The sequence below is a fragment of the Aethina tumida genome, chromosome 7, assembly GCF_024364675.1.
Source record: "Aethina tumida isolate Nest 87 chromosome 7, icAetTumi1.1, whole genome shotgun sequence".
In the NCBI taxonomy this organism is placed as follows: Eukaryota; Metazoa; Arthropoda; class Insecta; order Coleoptera; family Nitidulidae; genus Aethina; species Aethina tumida.
The window spans coordinates 15,792,825-15,817,047 of NC_065441.1; the positions used below are offsets into that span (position 1 = coordinate 15,792,825).

The window sequence follows — 24,223 nt, forward strand, 5'->3', positions numbered from 1 at the left end:
CTCTCCTTGTAAAATGAACCTAATGGATATTCAATTTCTGGCTTAAGCCACCTAGATTTCAGGTTTATGCTGAATTTAATCTAGACTTAGGCAAACAGTTCGAACTTGTGTAACGGTGGTTGCATATCTGTAACGCCACTGTGGCCAACATAACAGTAAATTTAATTTATTCATTGCTTAATAATTATTATGATTTATTAGTAAATCTGTTGTATGTTTTTGTAATTAAAATATTACGATTCTAATATACTCTCATTAGAACAAGGCGAACTGTATATAGCTTTAAATCGAAGAATGAGCGATCAGTAAAAGTTGGTCGTACTGAAATGAAAGTATTTTGACTATTTGACAAATTAGTCATCGATATCGCGTACGCGATGTAGAGTTATGTTATTGACAAATATCAGCAGTGCCGTCCCATCAATATGGCCAAAAGTAGCCAGGAAGTCGTGTTTGAGGGCTGGCTTACGAAATCGCCTCCCGACAAGCGTATCTTTCGAGCGGTAAGTCCCACTTTCGTGCAATGAATCACTCATTAAAGCCCCAACACTCTTAACTCATTAACTCGATTAAATTGCAGCGATGGAGGAAACGTTACTTCTCGCTGACAAACACTGGAGAACTGCCTGGACAGTATGTGCTCACTTATTACACAGACAGACACTGTAGGAAACTGAAAGGCACCATAAATTTGGATGCATGCGAACAGGTGGACTTGGGACTGGCATTCAGGGAGAAGAATCTCAAACTGGATCATGTGTTTGATATAAAAACGCCCACTAGAACCTACTATTTAGCTGCGGAGACTGAGGAAGAGATGAAGTCTTGGGTGGATAATATTTGTAAAGTCTGTGGACTGAAGTCATCTGAGGATGCTGGTGAGTTAATTTTGTTTTTAAAAGCAATGTTATACATAAAACAATCTACAGTTAATTGTATAAGAATAAACAAAATATTGTAAATATCCAATTTTTAATAGTCTTATTCTGGAAGTTAATTTAAATGCATAATACACATTTAAAATTTAAAGAAAACTTAAGGCTCCCAAGAAAATAAATATTTTGTTCACATAACTAATTTCAAAGAAAACCACACATTTATTTGTTTACGCATGAATCATCGCCAATCCGATGACGAATTGTTGATATTAACAATTGTTTTGATGGGTTTGATAAGACCATTTATTTTTAATATTTAATTGTCATACTAATGAGAAATAAAGTATGAACTATTTAAATAAATTTCAATGATCTAAAATACATTATTACAATTTAAACAAGAATTTATGATTTGAATGTAAACTGATAAAATATGAATTGATAAATTTTTAAATTTGAAAAATTTAGTAATGAATCTTAAATCATTGTTAATAAGTTATTATGTAGAGATAATTTTATTCATTTAAGCATTTTATTCAAATGTGTCACTGCAATTAAAATAATAATTAATTAATGATTTTAGTTATATAATATAAATTAATTTGTAACCTTTATATTTTTATATATATTCAGTTTCAGGAACTTTGAATGCGACAGATGATTTTGCTGCCGTTGAAGAGATAGATATGACAACAGAGACTCCCCCTATTTCGCCAGTCAGCACAAATCCTTACATCCCCATTTCAGAATGTATTTCTGGAAAGACGCCAGTTCTCGATCCAAAGGTAAAAGAAAATACCCAATTTTTTCTTTGATATTAATAGCTTATTCATCTCAGATATTGAACCAGCATGGGCACGACTTCCAAAAACTACTGGAATATAATATGCGAAATTCCTTCTTCCCCAATGACCACCATACGAACGAGGCGTACGACGTGGCGCCCCAGCGAGCCTACATGAACTACGTAAACGACCTACCGGCTGTCCAGAGCGCTCAGTCCCAACATCCCGACCCCCGGTTCTACGATTCCCCGCGTAAGCTGGTACCACCGCACGCGGGCGGCAGTCTCGACTTATCGCGGCACGAGTACAAGAACACTTCACCTCTTCAGAGTCCAACGGATTCGGAGAGCGTCTTCACCGACGACGATTGGGTTCACAACGCTTCCTTCGATAACAGTAGGTTTTATTGTTTATGAAATTGTTGTGGTATTAATTATTTTTATTGTAGACACGTCGAAGAATACAAGGCCGTCGGATTCATCGAACGACATCGAGATTCCTGCTGCCCAGAGATTCGTCAAAGCCGACACGGCGAAAAGTGGGGCCGTTATAGCACCTCCCAGACCGCCAAAACCTGCCCACATCACCCCGAATACACAACCCTGTTACCTGAACTTAAATGTCACGCCTACTAAGTCAAGGTAAATGATTTTTACTATTTAATTAATAGTGATTATATGAATGTGTTTGTTTCTAGCACAAACAATGAAGAAGAATCTAAGCCAACCAAGGATTTGGGGGTAGGTACTCTTTTATATTCTCCAATATTTTATAAGTTTGTGTTATTCTTAAATATAAGTAAAATATTTAATATATGATTTTGTACATATCAAATTTAAAAGCACTTCTTTGCCTTTTATTTGTTATTTTCGTCTTTATAGACGAGCAATAAGCAAAAATTTAAAAGGTATGTTTAAAAACAAGTCGCAAATGAAAATAATTTTTCTATAAAAACCCTCTCACAAACTATAATGTATAAAATAAAAACAAACACTAAATCCAATTGGTACGATATTGTGCATTAAAGCGAGTGGTCGTGTCTGACGAAATGTACGACTTCCCGCGTTCACACAACATCGAAACTGAAACGACTTTACGGGGCACGTCTCAACGGCGCCATTGCTACTCTAACGCAGCGCCCGCCAACGTCGAGGGTACAGTCTTCCGTTACGACATGGCACCGGGGGAGACGACGCCCTCCCTGCACGTCGACGACGACGAACCGAATTCGCCACACTCACAGACGTCGTCGCGTAGCGCCTACTCGAATCTACCGAGTCCCCTGCTGGTGGGCGAACAGACGGGACAACTGATGCCGCCGCCGGCCGTCGACCGGGGACTCAAGCCGAAAAGGAAGCTATCGGACACGCATTCTATTGGCTCGGTGCAGGAGCCAGCCTCCCCCAGGGGTGCACCTTCCGTCGACAGGAAACTAAAGCCTCCAACACCACTTCAAGTAATTTGTCTCTTTTGTTAAATAAAAACATTATTAATTGTGAATAATTTTTTAGGAGGCCCACATGAGGAAGACGTTTAATCCGGATGACGAAAGGAAAATTCGGGCGGCACCGAGTCCCTCATTTTTGCCACAGAATGCGTTCCTGTCGCACAGTTTGGGCCGCTCTCATGAATCTCTGCTGAACCGCCAGGACAACTTGTATGTCGTGTGTAGTAAAATGCAATACTTAGATCTCGATTTAGACCTGGATATGACGAATTCCGGATCTGTTAACAAGTCGAAGCCGGTTAAAGAAAATGAAACCGACACAGTTTACAAAAAGGTGGATTTCACGAAAACGAATGCGTTCAATTTGACACGTAACAATTTGGAAAAAGAAAGGCAGGAGCCAGTTATGTTTAAGAAACAATGACAGTTTTTGGGTTGTTGATTCTTTTGAAAAATCAAAAGGTCGCTCAGATATATTTTATGAATCTCCTCCTTGTATCATGGAAATCTTCTCTCCACTAAAGTTCAAAGATTATTTTTTTTTTAAATGCTGATTCTAACAGTTCTTTTCATCGTATTTCACATTCCAAACGCTTCAGTTCTTCGTTTTCTGAGACTGCATTTACAAAAAGGAGTATTAAGTTCCGTATTATTCAGAGTATTAAAATTTTTATCTGCATTTATGGTTTATGCTATTTCTACGAATTATTGTAATGAATGTGTATCTATAGTGCCTTAAATTTTTTTAACTATTAACTGTAGATATATAAAGTGATACTATGTACCAAGACGTGCAATATTCATTGGTTTATGAATATTTTGTTTTCCGACATTTATTGTAGTTTTTATGAATTTTAAGTCATTATTTAGGTTCAACTTATGTTAAAATATACTAATTACCATATATTATATTTTTGTTTCGTTCTTGACATATTTTAGCTTCTTTTATTGTGTAAAATCCATTTAAAGCTTTAAATTTATAAAATATAAGTGGCCATTCTTATCATATTTTAGAGTAATTTTTCTATTCTTTACAAATTAAGTGTTAGGATGTAGTCCATTTTACGAAATTTTAATGATGTTATACAATTGTATACAGAATAAAAATATTATTTTAAATTTTTTTGATTTTCTTTATTTCAAATTTTTTCTCTTGTTATAAAAATATTTAAGTTGTTTATTGTGGGATGACCTTATTTAAATTCAAACAAATTATATACCATTTATTAAATAAACTTAAGCCAATCTTTGCAAAATGAAATAAAATTTAAAAGCAAATATAAATTATTTATTTGTAAATATATGTGTAATAAAATATAACAGTAAAACTTATTTAAACATATTAACTTGCAGAATTAACACAGGCATTAAACAGACTAGGAAAATAGTACATCTTATCATAAGTATCCTGCAAATCAATCCATGCTAATCCTTGATTGACCATATGATCTAATGCTTTTTGCGACCGTTCTCTTTCCCAATTCAACTCTTTGCATAATGCCATAACTGAAGTGAATCCTTGTTCAGAATTTGAGACTAATTGTAAAATGGCACTATGATCCATGCTCAATTCACCAGGAACTGACTGAACCATGTATTGTCCTTTACCAATGGGCACAATAGTAAATCCACTGCCAAAAATTTTTAGTTTCTTAGCAGCTCTAAGTAAATCATCATTTGAGATTTCTTGGTGTTTGTTACTTCTGCCTCTGGCCCTTATGAGTCGCGTTCGTAATTCATCTAAGCTGATTAAACCTCCGTTTTTGTCGTTCGTTGCGAGGCAAACTTCAACGATTTGCACCGCGAGCTCATAGTAGAAATCGCCGATTCCCAAAGCAGACCAGAATCCTTTACTTGATGACAACGGATCCACACCGATGCTGGAGCACATTTCTTGAAACTGTCGTCGAAACTCGGGATTCTTCTTGATCTCATTTTTGTGTTTCGATGCGAATTCTTCGAGGTTAGTTTTGAAAACGTCCAATTGTTTGGTCATTTGTTCGAACTGGTTCTCCTGGATTTCATTACCTTTATCCTTGTACTTTTCTTGTTCGAGTTTCTGTTTTTGTATTGCACCTAAACCAGCTCTTCGTCTCATTGTCGTTTTTGTTTTGTTTATTGACAGATGTTTATAACCTTAATGATTTGACATTTCAACAATAATACCACATTCAAAGAAGAACTCTGTAATCTTTTAGTAAGTGTGCAAGACCAACCACACACTAGATGTCGCTTTATAAAATTGATGTTAGGCAACCCGTAGGGATGTTTAAAGATTATTAATTTATATTTTACAGAATCAAATAAATACTTTTATTCTGTTTTTTACAACGCTGTAAAATATTTATTATAATCATTCAAGAAATTTAATTTCTTCTCAAGTTTTGAAGGTAAAAAAAAAACAAATAAATTTACAGTTAGTTTTATTTATTAAATATTTTTCTACATTCGTTGACTTTTAGTATAAAATATGTACAAAATAAGTCTTTTAACACATAGGAAGAGCAGTTTTTCACTAGCCTAAATAATTTACAATAAAGTACAACAAAAATATGGCAAGAATATTACAAATCCTTGATACAAGGTCTGCGAATTAATTTAAAAAACAAGTCTTTCGTACACTATACATATTCCTCCGATGGTTTGGGGGCGTTCGTCAGCCTCAACGATGAGGACACCCTACCGTTAACCGAGTCCGGTAGTTCAGCAATGTCTTTGAAAACCCCCGCGAAACTCTCGAAATTCGGCCCCCAATTCAACAAGTAATCCCATCCTAGCGCAGTTGTCGAGGGGGATCCGGTGGAGGGTCTGTACATGGGACCCCCGATCTCATCATCGGAGGCGACGAGCGTGCTCATGGAACCGCGATAGGACGAGTCGAAGCCATCGTACGATGGCGGAGGAATATTGTTTTTACTACCTGAGCTTGAATCTGCCCTGCGTTCGGGCTCATTTGGCTTGTACTTGTCGCCAGCCAGGCTGGCATTATCATATTCTATCTCAGAACACGTGAAACTGTCATTTCCACTTTCATCAGTCGTTGTGGAACTGTGATGAGTTTCTGGCACTGGCGAATGGCGCAGGTGGTTCAAGTGGTTGGGGCCGCCGCCTCTCGGGGCTTCACTCGAACTGGACACCGCATCTAGGGTCGAGACTAGACTAGAGGTGCGCGGTCTTGAATTCAACCTTTCGATCTCCTCCGCCGTCAATCCCATGCCTGGTGACGGAGATGTAACGGCATTAGGGGGTGCTACCTTACGACTACTGGAACTTTGCCCGCTTAATTGGGACATAACCGGACTATTTAAACTTCTCTCACTATTGCTGTGCAACACGTCTTTCCCCACGCCTCCAGAACTAGATGTAGTTGCCAGCAAAGCACTCTGCAGGGGTTTACCACTGATATCGTGCAGCGTTAATATTCTAGGTTGTTGTGCTGACATCTCACTGCTGGGACTTAGTCTAGCTAAAGGAGTGCTTTGGTGGGGTCTGGATGTTGGACTAGTAACTGGTGGTGCTCTTGGTGGGTACGCCGTTGGATGATGAGGCGAATGTCGATGTTGTGACTGTGCCTGAGCAGACGTGTGCTTGTGATGGTAACCGGCCACCGGAGGAGGTGTTGCTTTATATTTCCTCACTCCGGCAGCCTCTCTGTAACCTTTGTAATGGTAAACGATGTCTATGTCCGAAGGTGCTATCGAACTGGCGTTCTCTAAGTCGTAGTGCTCGGGAATTTCGGAGTTCAAATCGTTAGGATGATCGTGGTTGTGGTTGGAACTTGGCGGTAGAGGAGGATGATGTTCCTCTCTTAACGGAGGACCTTTATTTACCACTTCCCGTTCAATAATGTCAGGTCTTTGGGGCCTTGGAACTTCACCTTGCAAATCTCTCTCTTTGTATTTCTTCGACAACAATTCAGGTCCAACCAATGGATGTCCTCCAATTCCTCTTATCACATCACCATTCTCAGAATGATAACCCATAGAATTGTCGCCAGAATGCAAAGCTCTCCCCAGTACATTATCATTCACCACATTTAATCCATTACTTCCCATAATAGTAGTACCACCGTTCTGCTTGCTGTGAATGCCAGAAGGACTACCAGGTGCGCCACCTTTTTCCTTGTATTGCTTCCTCAATCTAAATACGACGAATGAAACTAATATGGCAACGAGGAGAACGACGAAGAAAACAATAACAAGAGTAATTCCGATGCTCAAAGGATCAGGTGTTGCGGCAGTACCCACTCCGACAGGACCATTGCAATCTTTTAATACTTTCCCGCGTGTTAAAACTTCTTGGAACACGCTTCCAGATCCGTTAAACGGTTGGATTTCGTTGTTAATGGTGAAATTTGCGAAGCAGCCTTCAAAATTATCCGGAAGAGCACTTCTTGCATAATAAACGTTTCTTGATGCACCCCCAATAGACATGTACGTTAAGTACGGATCAAGAAAGTCATGCACTCCTGCCGAGTCCAGTTCTTCTCCGATTTTTTTATTATCCAGTAACACCTCCAGATCTCTGTTGTGGGAATATAAAGTGAGATTGTGCCATTGTCCATCAGTGACTGATCCGTGAGTATTTGTCATGTTTACTGCACTGGAAACTTTGCTGATATAAATAATTTGCCCTTTGACCAGTTCCACTGAGGTGTAGTGCTTGTTACTGGCAGCATAGAAAATTATTCCTTCCGTTTGTACTGTTCTAAACATTAGACTCATGCTTTTTGCTGGAGATTCGTCGATTTTCGCTTGGGTTTGTGGTGTCGTTGATCTAGGTTTTCTTTGATGTGTCCAAAGAGTTGATCCGTCGTAAAGATTCTCTAACAACTGCATTCTCTTATGCTTTTTCGAAATAGTAAACTCTACAAAACCCCCATCACTGACACTAATTGGTTGTAACGCATTATGACAATTTGGAGCTATTAAACTATTTCCACAGACACAACTAACTGATGACCATCTGTCCAAACATTGTCCAAATCCTAGGCAAGGATCGCCGGTGTGTCCGGAGCAAAATCCTCGTCTGGTACATTTTTTCTGAATTCCATAAGAGTCCAACGGATGACTCAGGTTAAGTTGTCTTCCATTTATTGAAACGCTATGCACACACCCTACTAGATCATCAGAATGAACTTGTCCAGGTCTTTCTAGAACAGGATCAGCGCTTTGCAGACCTCCAATAAGCAACGCCTGACTGTTGAAGTTCAGTGTTCTGAAATCAAAAGAAAAACGTCAATATATAACTAAATTACAAAATAAAGTTATACGTACCCAGCTGGTCCAATATCATCAGCATAACAAGAATTATCTCCAGGCCTGCAGTCATCACAAATATCACCATGTTCTGTACAGCTTCCAACACTAAGTGAAACAACTCGTCCATTTCTTGTGGCAGTGATCTTATGCCAACTTCCATCTGCCAAACTATTATTCTTCCCTCCAACACTGATCGATGTTATGGCGGTTCTGGCACCTCCAAATGAGAAAACAGCACGGCCTTCTATCAGTTCTACTGCTACGAAATCACTGCGGCCTCCAGTTTGCAATCCATAGTTATAAACGAGCAGTGAATTAGGTTTGGTTGTAGAGAAAATTATGGAAATGTCGTTGGTGGCTGCGTCTAAACTAGGGAATGACATGTAAGACAGTTCTTGGAAACCAAACGTAGATTTCTCACAGTGCCTTCCGTATCTGCCATCAGTACAACTGCACTTGTATCCTGGCTTCAAACTTACACATAGTCCTCCATTGTGACAAGGATTGGGTCTACAGGAATCAGCCAAAGCTTCACACTGATTACCGCGATAACCAGATCGACATAAACAGAAGAACGATGAACCGTCAGGGCTTTCTCTGCAAGATCCACCATTTTGACAAGGATTATCAGAACAGGCATCTCCTCGTTCCAATTCACAATGTTTTCCGTCTTTGTTGCTGGGACAAATGCATTGAAAATTGAAACCTTGTCTTCTGCATTGTCCTCCTGACTTGCATGGGTTTGGAAGGCATGGATCTTGTCTTTTATTACAATTTTGACCTGTAAAACCATCGGCACATTGGCATGTGTATTCGTGAGCCACTAAAGGAGAGGTGAAGATTATGTTTTGGCTGTCTGTAATTTTTGTTTCTCTTTTCACAGTTATTTCTTCTGTGCAGATGCCTCCGTTTTCGCAAACATTTTCATTGCAGGGAGAGTATCCAATTTCTACGTCAGATGTGTGAAAAAGATTCGATAGAACATCTGTTTTCTTCAAGAGTTTGTCTTTTGTGTAGAATTTACTTCTGTATGTAGATCCGCTGCTAATTGCGACAGTTAGTTCAAGATTACCTTGATTTTCGTGTAGACTATAAATATTTAGTTTTTCACCACCATTCAATTCAGATTTTAAATTCTCCAAAAGGTTTCTATAGCTTAATGCTAAGAACTGACTGGCAGAAATATTCGCAATTCTGATGGTTATCGAATTTTCTACTGTAGCATTAGTAAACACGACAAATTCAACAGTAACAGTAGATGTAACATCTGAATGTTTTCCATCATTTCCAGAAATTGATAAACTGTAACCTTGATTTGGAGTTATCTTAGATGTGTATAAATTACATTCAGATGGAATGGAAAGTACTCCAAGTACTTGGGGCTTCTGTAAAATTTTACATCTATAATCACCAGTGGTATCAGGATCATTTGGATGGACGTCAGCAATTTTACCAGTGGGGAAAGCTCCGTTAAAAGCAAAAACAATTACATGTACTGATCTAGAACTGGAAGGGCTGTCATTTTCATCCAAGATTATAATTTTGACGTTGTGTTGAGATTTCATTTTAGGGGTGCCACTATCTTCTACTTCGATAATGATGTCTAATTCTGGTGTTACTTCTCGATCAATCATTGTGGTGGTTACAACAATACCAGTGTGTCTGTCAACTCTAACGTAATCTCTGTGTTTTCCACCAATAAGTCTATAAGTGAATGGAGCACCATTTGGTGGTAGATCCGGATCTTTAGCTGATAAGGTCATAATTTTGGTGCCTGGCGGTTCATTTTCCATTACTCGCCCAACAAGCTGAGATGGATCGAATGTTGGTCCATTATCATTGATGTCAGTGATGTGTATTTTAACTACCGTGGTACCAGTTTGAGGAGGGATTCCTGTATCAATTCCTCCGACTATTAAATTGTACATTGAAATGGTTTCCCTGTCCAACAATCTAGCAGTTTGAATTTCGCCGGTTTGTGGATCAATTTTGAAGGCTTGCTCAGTGTTTCCACCGATAATTGAGTAACTAAATTGATTATTTTGTGCTCTGACATCTTTGTCGACTGCTTTAACTTTGGTGACTTCGGTGCCAATTTGTACACCTTCGGATATTTTGGCTTCGTAGTGGTCTTGGAGGAATTCTGGTGGATCATTCCCATCTTGTACTGTGACAATAACTTGTGCCTCATCTGTATCATTACCACGAATTCCACCTGCATTTTTAGCCATAACAGTCAATACTATTCTGCTTTGCGTTTCTCTGTCCAAATTTCTGGACACACTTATTGTTCCAGTTTCAGCGTTAATACTGAATCCTTTATCATTACTAGAGCCAACGAATAAGTAATAAACCTTTCCATCATCTCCTGAATCTTGATCTGTGGCTTGAATGGTACCAATTTTAGTACCGATTTCTGTCGACTCAGAAACATCAAAATGAAAAACAGGTTGAATGAATCTCGGATAATACTCGTTAACTCCTGTTATATGGACTATAACATCGCAGGTGCCAAACATTGTTGAATCTGGGTTGCTAGCAACAATGTTTAGTTTGTATGAGTTCTTCTCTTCGAAATCGAAACTGTATTTGGCTGTAATTACGCCAGTTTTTGCGTTAATATTAAACATTTCTTTATCCGAACCATCCGAAATTGAGTACTGGATAATTGCATTCTTTGGAGAGTCTATATCTTTGGCAAACACTTGATATACGAAGCTGTTGGGTGGGAGGTTTTCAGAGATAAATGCATCGTATGTAGTCTGGTTGAAGGTTGGCGAATTATCATTAATATCAGTCAAAGTGATGGTTAACATTGCGGTGGTTCTTTTGGGATTGAACCCTAAGTCTTCTGCGGTAATATTCAGGTGGTATTCTTGAATAGTATCGTAATCCAATGGTTGTAAAATTGTAACAGCACCAGAAATAGGATCAACACCAAACTCTTTTCGTTCATTTCCTGCTGATATTTCGTATCTGATCATTCCATTAGGTCCTTGATCACTGTCAGAAGCACTAACTGTAAGAATTGTAGAACCTAAAGGCTCGTTTTCCGGCACAATGACCTGATAACTTAAAGCTGTAAATATTGGACTGTGTTTGTTTTCCCCAGTTACAATCAGAGTGGCCGTAACCTCATCCTGTTGTGGTGGTACACCTTTATCCGTTGCGCTGATCCTCAGATTATAAACGTCACCGACGTGATTTAGTCTTTCAGCCAATGAAATCCAGCCCGTGTTTCTGTCGACGTTGAAATGTTTAGTTCCGTTTCCTCCTACTATTTGGTATTCTACCTCAGCATTGATTCCTACATCTAAATCGTCTTTAGCTACCACTTTAAGGAGTTGTTGACCTTCAACTGCATCTTCCGGCACAGGAGAAAGGTATTCTTGTTGTTCGAATTTAGGAGCATTATTGTTTGCGTCCACAACATTAATAGTAACCAAGCACTCAGAGGACATCGGTGGTTTGCCGTTGTCTGTTGCCAAAATTGTCAATGAATAAGTATTTTCAGGTGAAGCCTCCAATTGCGTGTATTTGTATCTTAAACTTCGTTTACTGAAAATTTCTCCAGAGGCTGGATCAACAGTGAAGAGATCCGAAGGCTGTTGTAGCGAATAACTTATCACAGAGTTTGGACCTTGCTTGTCCCTGTCGGTGGCGACTACTTGTCCCACAAACACAATATCTCTTTGCAGTTCTGGGAAGTTGAAGCTGTAATAACTGTGTTCGAATTCAGGTGCGTTGTCATTTTGATCTTGTATAGTGATGGTTAAAGGAGTTTCTGATCTCCAAGCCCCATCAACTGCAGCAACTTTAAGAAGGTATTCGTCTTGTTGTTCTCTGTCTAAATGTCCTACAACTGTTACGTTACCGGATATTGGATCAATTTTGAACTTTTCTCCGGGATTTTCTGTAAAACTGTAAGTGGCATTTGCATTTTCTCCAATATCTTGATCGGAACTTGTTACTCGAATCACAAAGGATCCTATTTCAGCGTTTTCTGTTACGTTAACGCTGAACAGTCTGGTAAATCGTGGAGGATTATCGTTTTTATCTAAAACAGTTACAAGAACTGTTGCTGTGCCGGTTAATTGTGGGACTCCTTTGTCGCAAGCCTCAACTGTGAGTTCATAACTTGGAATGTCCTCACGATCTAGTTTTGTTGTTGTATAGATTTCTCCTGTTTCTTCGTCAATTTCAAAGGTTTCATCAAAGTTGTCAAGCAATTTGTAAGTCACTCTACCATTGTCACCTGAATCAATATCAGTAGCAGATACTTTAACTACAAGTTGTGGTGGTGCTTCTTCTTCTAAAACTGAAGCGTTGTATAAAGGATTGTTTAAAATAGGAGGATTGTCATTGGCATCTGTCACGTTAATGGTCAATTGTTGCACACTTCTCAGAGGAGGGTGATCTGAGTCCTGAGCTTCGATCCATACTTCGTAATTTGGAGATGTTTCGTAGTCTAATCCCATGCCTGCGACTGCTACTTCTCCGCTTGTTCTGTCCATCGTGATGGCTTCTCCCACGTTACCTCCAGCTATGGCATATTTGATTTCACCCGCCGGACCTTTCTTTGGGGACATGGCTCTGAACACCTCTATTTTGGTTCCACTCTTTACGTTTTCCGAGAGTATAAAATTGGTTTGTGTGGGAACAGAAAATCGTGGGAACAAATGATCAGGTTTGAGGAAAACTTTCAGTTCTGTGCTGGCTTTTCTCGGCACCTTTCCTCCATCCTTCGCTTCGATTTCTAGGTTGAAAACACTGTTGGGTGTTCTGAACAAATCATATAAAGCTTTTATGACTCCAGTCTTGGGGTTTATTGTGAAGTTATTAGCATGCTCGCCGGTTAACATATAGGTGACCCTGCTGTTCTCTCCTATGTCGTCGTCTGAGGCTCTGGCTCCGAATACGAATTGTCCAGCTCTCGTGTTGTCGGAAATATACACTTCGTACTTGGAAGAACTGAAGGTGGGAGAGTTGTCGTTTTCATCTAGTACTTTGATGGTGAGATTGACTGTTGTGGCTCTCGGTTCGGTTGCTGAGCAATCCTGAGCCATCAACGTTAAGAAGTACAAGTCGGTTTCCTCTCTGTCCAAACTGACGGCTGTGGTGATGACTCCTGTGTCCTGGTCGATTTTGAACCTGTCAACTTTGTCGCCGAGGATGTTGTAACGGATTTTTGCGTTCAAACCGACGTCTTTGTCCGTCGCGACCGGTGACAGAACCATGGTGCCAACCGGGGAATTTTCTGAGACTGTTGTATAGTAGGATTGTCGCTTGAATTCTGGACTGTGATCGTTGACATCTTGCACAATGATTCGGACTGTTCCTGTTCCTGTTAGTGGTGGTGACCCTGCAAAGAAATTAAATAAATAAATTGATTTGTTAAGGAAATTGTGGTTAAACTAATGAATGGGTTTACCAAGGGAAATACTTTCGCTAATTATAAAATCTGTATGTAAACCACTAATGAATCCGAGTTAAATGAACTGTTTACAAGCCCAACAAAATGCTTAAATCAGCCTAATTTGCTTGTAATTAAATAAATTACCGCGTTTATGAGAATGCCTTCATTCTAATCTAATTCACGTATTCGTTCTCACAGTGAGCGATCCGTTTAGAAATTCAGTCGTAAAACATCTGTTGCTTTAATTGTTATTCCCGTGATTGCCACAAATGACAGACGCACGAACATGTAAATAATTTTTATGTGCAAAATGCCTATTTTAATTTATATTTATCGAGTAATTTCACATTAGAATACAGTAGATGTGTATTCTGAGTAATTCACAGAAATATCCCGTCGATGGAATATTAATAGGTGGAATGAACTCGTGTACGTTTTACAAATGAACAGAAACTATTTTAGAAACAGCGAAAATATTACTGAAGACGTTCCGCCTCTGGCTCGTTCATCTATCATGCGATGCATCGGAATTAAAAGCTGTATTTGACGTTGACGTTCGGACTGAAGAACGGGAACGATCGAATAAAACTCCAAATAAAACCAATTATTCATATTTTATGGTCCGGAGCGGAGCGCAATGATTCTGTTCAATCCGTGACTTGCAGGAACCAAATCGGCGGCAAACCGTTATCGCAAACCGTTTTGCATAACTCATAAGTCACCTCATTATCAAGAGACGGGGGCCTTAAATAAATTGGACGGTGAAATGCGAGCAAATCGCCATCCACTCCGAAAACAATCTGCATAAATACCGTGCGGAAGCCACTCCCGGATCCTCGTCGATAATATTTTCACGGTTTCAGCATCCCGATTTTTCCGCATTGGAGATGATGCGTGAGTCATCTCGGGTTTGTCTTGTGGCGGTGAATCGTGAGAATAAGAAATTTTATTATGTAATTTTCATATTCTATCGTGCGTTCAGTTCGGTTATTCAAGTTCTATACGTTCCGTTGTCAATCTGTCAGACGAATGTTACTTGAAAATGTTTTAATTCCTCCAAGAACGGGCATCCAATCAAAACCACAGCCCAAAGGAATCCACGGTCCAACATGTAAACGCCTCATAAATAACTCTATAATAATTTTTTTTTATATTTACATGCAATAGATTAAGTAAGTTCTCGGCGGTTTAGATTGTTTAAGTAGCAATTTTCTAGTTAGTAAAAAAGTTTTGAGAAGACGATTCGTGGCACCATATTAAATTTCTATTTTGTCCGGTACTAAAAACATGTAATATAATCTAGTAGTTGACACCTGTGGGTGGCCCATAAACTTGTCCGTACGGCTTAGTACACGTAGGTTTTTTAAATGGACAATAAAATATTGTGGCCACTCGTACATTCCGAATTCATATCGATCGTTTAACCCGACGACAAATTACACAACCGGCATGGAATTATATTTCGTCTATTCAACTCGAATCACTAATCACCTTCGACAATGAGATCTCTTACTCCAAATGAGTCAAAACACCCAACAATAATACAAATGTCACTTGGGCCATGATTGCACAGTACACGACAGAAAAATCTCTAATTCTTATGCAACAAGTGTCGTGTATTACGAAACAATAAAAACATCCGACCGATAAACTCACAGTCAGATAGTAATCAGAATTCTAAAGTCGATAGATAAAAAAAAGTCGAGTCCTGAAAGAGCACTTGACCCAAGTTCAAATCTATAATAACTTGAGGTAACTATAACAATAGTTTCGGATCACGATGTTGTCTTGTTCGCGTCCGTGGCAAACGTTGATATTGTAGATTTAGGTTTCAGATTCTTACAGACGCACACTGAGAAAAAACGACACAAAAATTCTTATCGTGTTGTCAATGTTAAAAAATATATAATTCAGTGTATGAATAAACAATTTAAATTTAAAATTAATGCCCTGAAGATGAATGAAAACCTTACATAGAATTACAAAATAGTTTCCAAAGTCAGTCCCCGATTTTGAAATATCTTTTTATTGACAATTTGTAAGAATAAACCCTTATTGAAAAATCACAACATATTCGATTTCTTTGAATAATGTCAGTATGGAAAATATCGCATATTGTTTGTGAAATTTGTCAAAATTTGTAAATGGTACTCTTACAAAAATATGTTTGTATTAGGTCGAACAATGAATAAGCTAACCAAAGATTTAGGAGTAAGTAATCTTTAATCTTCTTTAATATGCGAAGAAACTAAACCAACTAAATATTAAAGAGTAAGTACATTTTTGTAATCCATAATATATTATAATTTTCATTATTTTATAAAGAAGGAATTAATTTAATATACACTAACTTGTTATAAAATGAATGTACACCATTGTGCTATAAGGTAATAGTAGTACTTCAATTTAAATAAATATAAATTTTGGATTGATTTTCTAAAAGGAATTAACATTTTTTTTCGAATTTCCTGGACAATTTTACTCTAAAAAAATTGTATTTCGTACATTCCAATTTGTCAAAAGCTTTGAATTACTTGGTACTGTAATAAAAATATGAGATGAAACTAAACCAACCAAACATTTAATGGCAAGTACACTTTTATAATCAGTAACAAATTATAATTTTTATTATTTTATGAAGAAGGAAACGAATTTAATGTACACCATTGTGCTATAAGGTGATAGTAGTACTTCAATTTAAATAAATATAAATTTTGGATTGATTTTCCAAAAGGAGTTAACATTACAAGACTACAAACATTTTTTTCGACATACCTGGACAATTTTACTCTAGAAAATATGTAATTCGTACATTGTAATTTGTCAAAAGCCTTAAATTACTTGGTACTTTAATAAAAATATGAGAAGATATGATACCCTGAATAATTTTACTTTAGAAAATATGTATTTCGTATATTGTAATTTGTCAAAAACTTTAAATTACTTGGTAATATAGTAAAAATATGAGAAAAAACTAAAACACAGGGTAAAACATACTTTTATAATCCATAACAAATTATAATTTCCATTTTTTTTTGTAAAGAAGTAAACGAGTAAACTATTGTATAGTAGGTAGTACTCTAAATTGAATAAATATAACTTTTGGTTAGATTTTCCAAAATTTTATAAGACTACTAACGTTTTCAAACTCTACGAAAAATTTATCTGTAGAAAATTTGTTTCAGTGCTTGTAAATTTTCAAAATTTGTAAACTAGTCCAGTTTTTTCCTAGTTTTTTTTGAAACATTTAAACCTAATAAATTATATGTGAGTTGTCATAACTTTTTGATCTGCTCGCAGGATTTATGATTTCCTGGCAGACTAAACAAAATCCATCACGTCCGTTCGAATCACCCGAACTGACCGGACGACTTTTTGCAAAATTCGAAACAGTGTGCGGAGGAAGCGAAAACGCGTCGTGGCTTCCTAGTAATAATACAACCCCCCGTTAAGAAATAATAGTGACAAATTGCGAAATTATAACCGAAGATCCTTAGAGATAACAGGGAACGTTGGAATCGGACAAGTTCTTTTGTGCCATCCAACTTTATTTTCGTAATTAAGTTTGAGGCAGAATAGAATGTTTCTAACTGTAAACCGCGGCCGGCTTTATATTTATTGCGTAAACTGCGCTAAAATTAAATTGAATCGGTATTACGTTCCACACGTTATTAATTACCACTTTTCAATAAAGCCGTGCGCAATTATAATTACGAGGCTGGCTGTCGGGAATTTGAAGAAAGTCCGTTCGCTGAAACGAGACAGATTCGGACGCAATTAGCGACGATAAATTTTATAATCGTCTAATATATAGCGTCCATTTTTGCGGTCGGACGATAATAAAATCCGGTGCGATGAGCTTGCTAATCGAAGACAAATTTATCTCGACGACTGTGTGATGCGTTGCTTTAATGCACACTATAAAGCACGCGATAAAGGGGCAGAAATTCTTCGGTTCGGTCATGCTTTTTGTTGCGCACTCAAGGGCGTGCTGGCCTTTTCAGAGGAGCACATCGGGGAATTTTTTTTCATTAATTAAGGTCGCTGCCGATACCGTTTCAATAAACGGTCGTGTCTACATTGTGTTTGGTAACGATTTCGGTGCGGGCGAAAGCCGATGTGAAATCGTCTACTGGGTGCTGCTTAAATTGTTCGATTGTCAATTGATTTAACAATCCTTTGACAATAGTTTTATAATATTTAATATGCGGCTGAGTTTGCTTTTTGTTTACTTGTTGCTTTTCCCCTTCGTAGGAATGTCGTTGCATACGCCAATGTTGTGGAAACTGGAAAATATATTGCACCTTTGAGTCTTGATGGAGCACCGAGTGGTTGAGATAGGTGGGAAAAAATGGAAGGCTTCCAAGTAGATTTGTGTGTAAGGAATTCGCTCGAACATGTCCGTCAAACTATAACGATATGATAGTCCAGTCTAGATTCCATTTGGAATTTCGTTTTTACGTCAGCCCCAGCCAGTTATAACTAATTTAATTACGCCATAGCTCGACTTAAACACTATACCCATTATCCATATATTATATTTTATGGTATTTAATTGACTTCTTGCAGCGTCGGATCTACAACTTTTTGCCACTGTTCATTGACTGATGTTGTTTTTCTGTGTGATCCTGCAAACCAATACTGGTTTCTTTGTGAATAAATGCGGTTCTGGCAATAGTCTACATCATACACTAACTGGATACCTACTCAAATCTTACATTCGCTAAATAATTTATGGTTTAATTTCATTGTAATTTATAGTATTTACTAGACATCGTCAATTTTATGCTGTTGTTTATCTGCAAATCTCAGAAATATTTACACACATCACAATATTTTCTTTAATGGACTTTTTTCACTTGTTCACTTCACACCTGTTTTTAAGATGAGTAATTTGTCATATGTAGAAATTTTATTAAATAATTTTAAGTAATAAATTTGAAATTGAGGCTGTAATTATATTTGTATTTGTCAAAAATTGGTACAAGAAATAAACAATTTGGTAAAGAGTTTAAATGTTTTTTTTTTTTTAAAAAATTGACCATTTTATCTTGTTTTTAAATAAAAAAATGTAATAAAATTAAAACAAACAAATAAATTTAATAATTATTGTAAGAAATAAAAATATTTTATTGGAGTATTTGCTATAAATTTATTTTAAAAATAGCTTTTTCTGATTTTAAGTTTATTCAATAAACTTTTATGAAATTTTCTTTAATGCATTTTTTTCATTTGTTCACTTTACACCTATTATTAAGAACAGTAATTTATCAAACGAAGAAATTTTATTAAATAATTTAGTAAAAAAATTGAAATTGAGGCAGTAATTGTGTTTGAATTTGTCAAAAATTGGTACAAAAAATAAGCAATTTGATAAAGAGTTTAAATGTTTTCTAAAAATTGATCATTTTATATTGTTTTTAAATAAAAAAATCTAATAAATTTATTTTAAAAATAATATTTAAAATAGTACAATCTTCATTCAAAGTAAATTGTATGATTTTACTTAAATAAAGATGTAGAAGACAAAACCTTTTTTATTATTTTTTATTTTATTTATAGGTATAAAGTAAAAATAAATAAATAGAATTAATAAAACACAGGAAAAGTATTTTATTGGATTATTCGTTCTAGAATCAATGGATTTTTCTTATTTTAATTTCAAACTAAAGTATATAAATAATGAAATATTTAAAACAGTAACATCATCATTCAAAATCTTTGTAAATCAATTTAAGGTAATAATATAAAATAAATTAAAAAGTAAAAGTAAATAAAATTAATAAAGTAGTGTAAAGTGAAATTTTTTCTGAATTTAATTTTCAATAAATATATTTAAATAATGAAAACATTTACATTCAAAATCTTGATAAAAAATTAGGTTATTTTAAATGAAGCTAAGAATGTGTAATTCTAATATTTAATTTTAAATACAATCAATAGAAAAATTAAATTACGTAAATAAAATTAATAAACCGAGGCGAGAAATCAAAATATTTTGTTTTGTTTGTTGAAAGTATTTGCTGAGTGAAATTCATAAATCAGCACCAAAAATCAAAGTATTAATTGAAGTATTTGTTGAGTGAACAGTTTAAATCTTTCTTTTTTATTATTTTAATTTTAAATTAATGATACAACAAAAAATATGTAACGTAAAGTATAAACAAAATAAAATTATTTAAAAAGCAAATAAAATTGATAAAACAGTACAAGAAATGTGTGGCATTAATTTTAAATAAATTAAATATTATATTATTAATATATCATATCAAAGTATTTGTAAATTATGTGATTTTAAATTAAATTAAGAACTTTAAACATTAATTTTATTTATGTACTCAAAATTAATAACTTTTTAAATCTCCCCAGTACATTTTCAGTAAGACACAAAACTGTGGACGAGTCATAGAAAAACCAGATCGACTGTGACTAAGAACATTTTGGATCTGAACAGTTTAATAGCTCTTGTAAAGTGACGATACGACTAGAATAGAACGAGGCCATTCTCTCGGAGCACCGGACCAAAACGGAGTTAGAGTCTTGGGGGCTCGCGAACCTAACAGTTTGGGACATTTAATTCGGAGCTGGCGATCTGTCGGCGATAGTGACTGCGCTTGAAATCTAAGAACCCGTTGTTTATTTTATATCTATCGGCCGGTGCGGCCGTGGTACTGGTCTCGGGTACGGTACAGCCCGGCGGTCGTCATCGACATGAATTGTCACGACGTCGGGTTCTCACGATACCGCGATTAGCATCTACATTACCGATTGTGAGCGCAAGAAGGGACAAAAGCCGGCGTTTTCGCTCTTAAAAAGATGATGCAGATCGCTAGAGCAACAATTCCGGTGTTTCTGGACCATTGATGTCTGGACGCTGACGAAGCGCTTTTTTTTCCACGTGACCTTTTAATTACCATTTAAACATTGCGTCGGCCTTTTAATGCCTGACAAGAAACAATACGTGTCCAAACCGATCGGTTACATAATATCTAAATTTAATGTTTGATGCACAAAAGGTGGTACATTTGGATGAACTTGGAATTCAATCAAATTCTACCGTGGGTCTTCATCGTCTTCCACGTATTTCTTAACAGTAATATGTGTTTCGGACTTTTATGTTCTTAATTTCTTAGTCTGTGCACCATTCTTCAGGACAGTCAATCAACTTTATGTGTAATTAAATAACATAAAATCTTCCTCGATGAAAGTTCGAAACGGAAATATTAACACATCCAGAGAAAGGTTTTAACTAGTTTTTAATATATAAATATTTATAAATTATTTTTAAAAAATTAATATCAATAAAACAGAAGTGAAAGGGAAAACTGGGTTAATAATTGAACTAAGAAGTTATGGGAAAAAAACATTTTTGATAGATTTAAATAGAAATTAAAATAATAAGAAAAAAAGTGTGAGTTGGAACAAAAATTTCAATATAAGGATTAATAACTTTTATCATAGGTAAGTCTAGAATGTTTATCCTTAACATTTATTGAGTGTATTAGTTTAAAGGCAAAGCAAGAACCAAAATAAAGTCATTACTCATTTATGGAAGATCATAAGGAGAATCCAAACATGTACAAATGGGAAAATTAGCATAACATCATGGCATACGAGCGGAGCAACGTGAAAAATGCGAGTCAAACAAATTGATACATGAATCAATTCAAGCATCGTGTCTCAGTTATAAACACGTAACATTGAAATGTGCGAAAATCAGCAATGGAAATTAATAATGCGATAAGAGAGATAAGTGCCAACATCCCGATATCCATCTTTCCTAGTCGGATAATAAAAGCGCCTTAACCTTAAGCACCATATTTGCATTAGCCATTGGGGCGCTTGACCCCGCGTGACCCGAAACAGAAATAATTTTCATTGAATGCTCAAACCTAGTTATATGGGTTCGGAACCTGGTGCGGTGCCGGTACTCGAGCCTCGGGCCCTGCAAATTTCTGCATAACTAACATTGTCATATCTTCGCCGGGATTAACAGACTCCAAGGACTGCAACGGGATATTAATGTGTGTATGAGTGTGTTTGATGGATAAATAGGCTTGTATTTAGCTCCGAACACAATATTATGTAGGTACCTGCCTGCAATAACGAACCGTTACTTCTAATACACGATCGGCTTTGGCACCATTCAGTCAACGGCCAGATACACTCGCTAACAAAATCCCAACACTTTCCTAACGGCCACTTTTTAGGTCACTCAATCCACTTGTTCGTCGCAATAAATCTAAAGTCTTTTTTACGGGATGCAGCTCTGCTAAACTCGCATTTATAACGATTAAATCGTATCACTTCAACAAACACAGTGGTACACAATCCAGGATATGTAAATCGACAGAGGCGAGCACCGCATTAATGAGATGGATCTCTATTTGGTCTAGCAGATGCTAATGACGATGGTGCTATGATAACTGCGCTCTCGTTACACAGATCCGCTCCTTAAAAGGGCGAAATAGCTGTTGCTGCGAGTCAGTTGTGCGGAAATTTCCAATTCGGATCTTGATAAATCGATTAAGATTGGCTTGACAATGCTAATAACCCGATCGATTGCGACCCAATATTTGCATAGTACATTTTTGCAATATCGGGAAATGTAATAAGTGTAATAATAAAAGGTACGGGCCTGTTGAGGACGAAAATCAGCAACGTGCACGCCGCCAAACGTGACCAAAAACTGGGTCGAGCATCGTATAATTCGGCCGATTTCGTGATACTACAACTATCGGCCGCAACTACACCACGTCCAATCATTTTCTTTAGGGGAAATATGGCGCAAATGCTCTTGTAACTGTTTGCAAGTCGATAAGACACTGTTACAACGAGGCGGATAAAAACCTTTACTGTCGACACCTTGTTCTTCTGTTTACATTCCACTTAAGATAACTGTCAGAGTCAAAGTGTTTCCTTAAATCCATGTTATTGTTAATTATCAGACTTACCGGTATCCATGGCTACGAGACTCAAGGAGTACTCCGACTGCATTTCCCTGTCTAAAGCTCTGAGGAGGGAAATTTCCCCAGTGCTGGCGTTGATCCTGAACACGTCCGTGTCGCCCTCCTTGATGAAGTACCTGATCAGGTTGTTGAACGGCGGCGTGTCCGCGTCGTAAGCCTGCACCGTGATCACGTACCCTCCGTTCGGCGGGATGATGTTCTCCATGATATACGCCAGGTACGGCGAGTCCAAGAAGGTGGGCGGATTGTCGTTGATGTCCGACACCGAGATGACGATTTCCGCAGTGTCCGATTTGGCGGTTTCGCCGTTGATGTCGCCGGCACAGTCCTCGGCTTGCACGGTCAGAACGTAGCGGGATTTGCGTTCGTAGTTGAGATTTTTGGCGACCCGCACGATGCCCGTGTCTTCGGCGATGCTGAAGTCTCGGTTGGTGTCGCCGGAGGAGATCGAGTATCTGACGCGGCCGTTCAGGCCGTCGTCGATGTCAGTTGCGGACACCTGTAACAAAGGAAGTGGTTAAAAAGTGGTTGGGTGATGGAGACTTCCGGTTTTACCTGAAGGACACTAGCACCGATGGAAGCGTTTTCAGCAATACTGGCGCTGTATTGTTTCGGATCAAACACTGGACTGTTGTCGTTTTCGTCCAGGATGTGGACGAAGATCTTCATGTCAGTTGATCTTGGTGGGTCCCCTCTGTCTCTGGCCGTCACCAATAAAGTGTAGTTGCTTCTAACTTCTCTGTCAATTCGTCCTGAAACTCTCAGCAAACCGTCGACTGGGCCAAGGGAGAATATTCCGTTAGTGTCGTAATCGTTGTTCAGGGAATACTCGATGTAGCCGTTTCGGCCTTCGTCTTTGTCTATCGCTTTAATTGCCATCACCACTGTGTTAATAGGGATGTTTTCGGCCACCGACGTTTCGTTAGGGGATATGAATTCTGGTGCCATATCGTTTACGTCTTTTAAAATAATCGTAACCTGAAATGAACATAAATAACTGTTAGGTGACATCCTGTATATACGTGTTAAATTCAAAATAGAAAAATTTGTATCTAGTGTAATAAATTTACAGTTACAAAGGAAAACGTTTAATATAACAAACATCAAAATTGTCCGGAGCCGAATTCTGAAAATTTTACGACTTCTAATTTACGATATAGTTCGGTATTTTTATGAATCGTAAAAACCTAATAAACTATGAATTTCGTAATTTTATATTGTATATAAACATGTCATAATTTTCATAAAAAAATATGTTGAGGAGGAAATATTAAAATTACGACATAAAAACGATACGATTATGGAGTTCAGGCGGTGACAATGAGCCTAGAGGTGGGACTTTATGGAATTCAGTTGAAGATAATCGCCTTAGAGTCTAACAGGATAAATTTTCTCACAATTAGACATTTGTCATAAGATATTTAGTTTCTAAGAGAAGGAAAATTAAAATTCTTGCCATTATTGTTT

General features: G+C 37.1%; 3 protein-coding genes across 4 annotated transcripts in view; 1 reads left to right on the forward strand and 2 right to left on the reverse strand.

The window, feature by feature from the left end:
• Positions 1-328: 328 nt before the first annotated feature.
• LOC109609395 (GRB2-associated-binding protein 1) lies at positions 329-4,229 on the forward strand. Of its 2 annotated transcripts, none has more exons than XM_020026055.2 (8): positions 329-503; positions 581-878; positions 1,518-1,663; positions 1,717-2,059; positions 2,112-2,304; positions 2,361-2,403; positions 2,691-3,119; positions 3,175-4,229. In XM_020026055.2, exons 1-8 carry the CDS (start codon positions 426-428, stop codon positions 3,532-3,534), a joined length of 1,890 nt encoding a protein of 629 aa, XP_019881614.1. In that variant the 5' UTR covers positions 329-425; the 3' UTR covers positions 3,535-4,229. The 2 variants fall into 2 exon arrangements, with proteins under 2 accessions (XP_019881614.1, XP_019881613.1); XM_020026054.2 differs by having other exon boundaries at positions 331-503; positions 1,512-1,663.
• Positions 4,230-4,376: 147 nt separating this feature from the next.
• LOC109609407 (vacuolar-sorting protein SNF8) lies at positions 4,377-5,249 on the reverse strand. The gene has a single exon (XM_020026069.2). It carries the CDS (start codon positions 5,206-5,208, stop codon positions 4,453-4,455), a length of 756 nt encoding a protein of 251 aa, XP_019881628.2. The 5' UTR covers positions 5,209-5,249; the 3' UTR covers positions 4,377-4,452.
• A 482-nt stretch (positions 5,250-5,731) lies between these two features.
• Positions 5,732-24,223, reverse strand: part of LOC109609384 (cadherin-related tumor suppressor) — a 67,413-nt gene continuing 48,921 nt past the window's right edge. The window contains exons 6-9 of the mRNA XM_020026045.2: positions 23,312-23,734; positions 22,742-23,255; positions 8,387-13,733; positions 5,732-8,327 (exon numbers count right to left, since the gene is read on the reverse strand). Of these exons, the coding sequence (XP_019881604.2) occupies positions 5,732-8,327; positions 8,387-13,733; positions 22,742-23,255; positions 23,312-23,734 (8,880 nt within the window). The remainder of the gene's footprint in view (positions 8,328-8,386; positions 13,734-22,741; positions 23,256-23,311; positions 23,735-24,223) is intronic.

Coding starts and splice junctions, on each gene's coding strand:
- LOC109609395 (XM_020026054.2), top strand. CDS start 426: ATGGCCAAAAGTAGCCAGGAAGTCGTGTTTGAGGGCTGGCTTACGAAA. Junction 504..580: donor ACAAGCGTATCTTTCGAGCG/GTAAGTCCCACT, acceptor ATTAAATTGCAG/CGATGGAGGAAACGTTACTT. Junction 2,404..2,690: donor AGCCAACCAAGGATTTGGGG/GTAGGTACTCTT, acceptor TGTGCATTAAAG/CGAGTGGTCGTGTCTGACGA.
- LOC109609407 (XM_020026069.2), bottom strand. CDS start 5,208: ATGAGACGAAGAGCTGGTTTAGGTGCAATACAAAAACAGAAACTCGAA.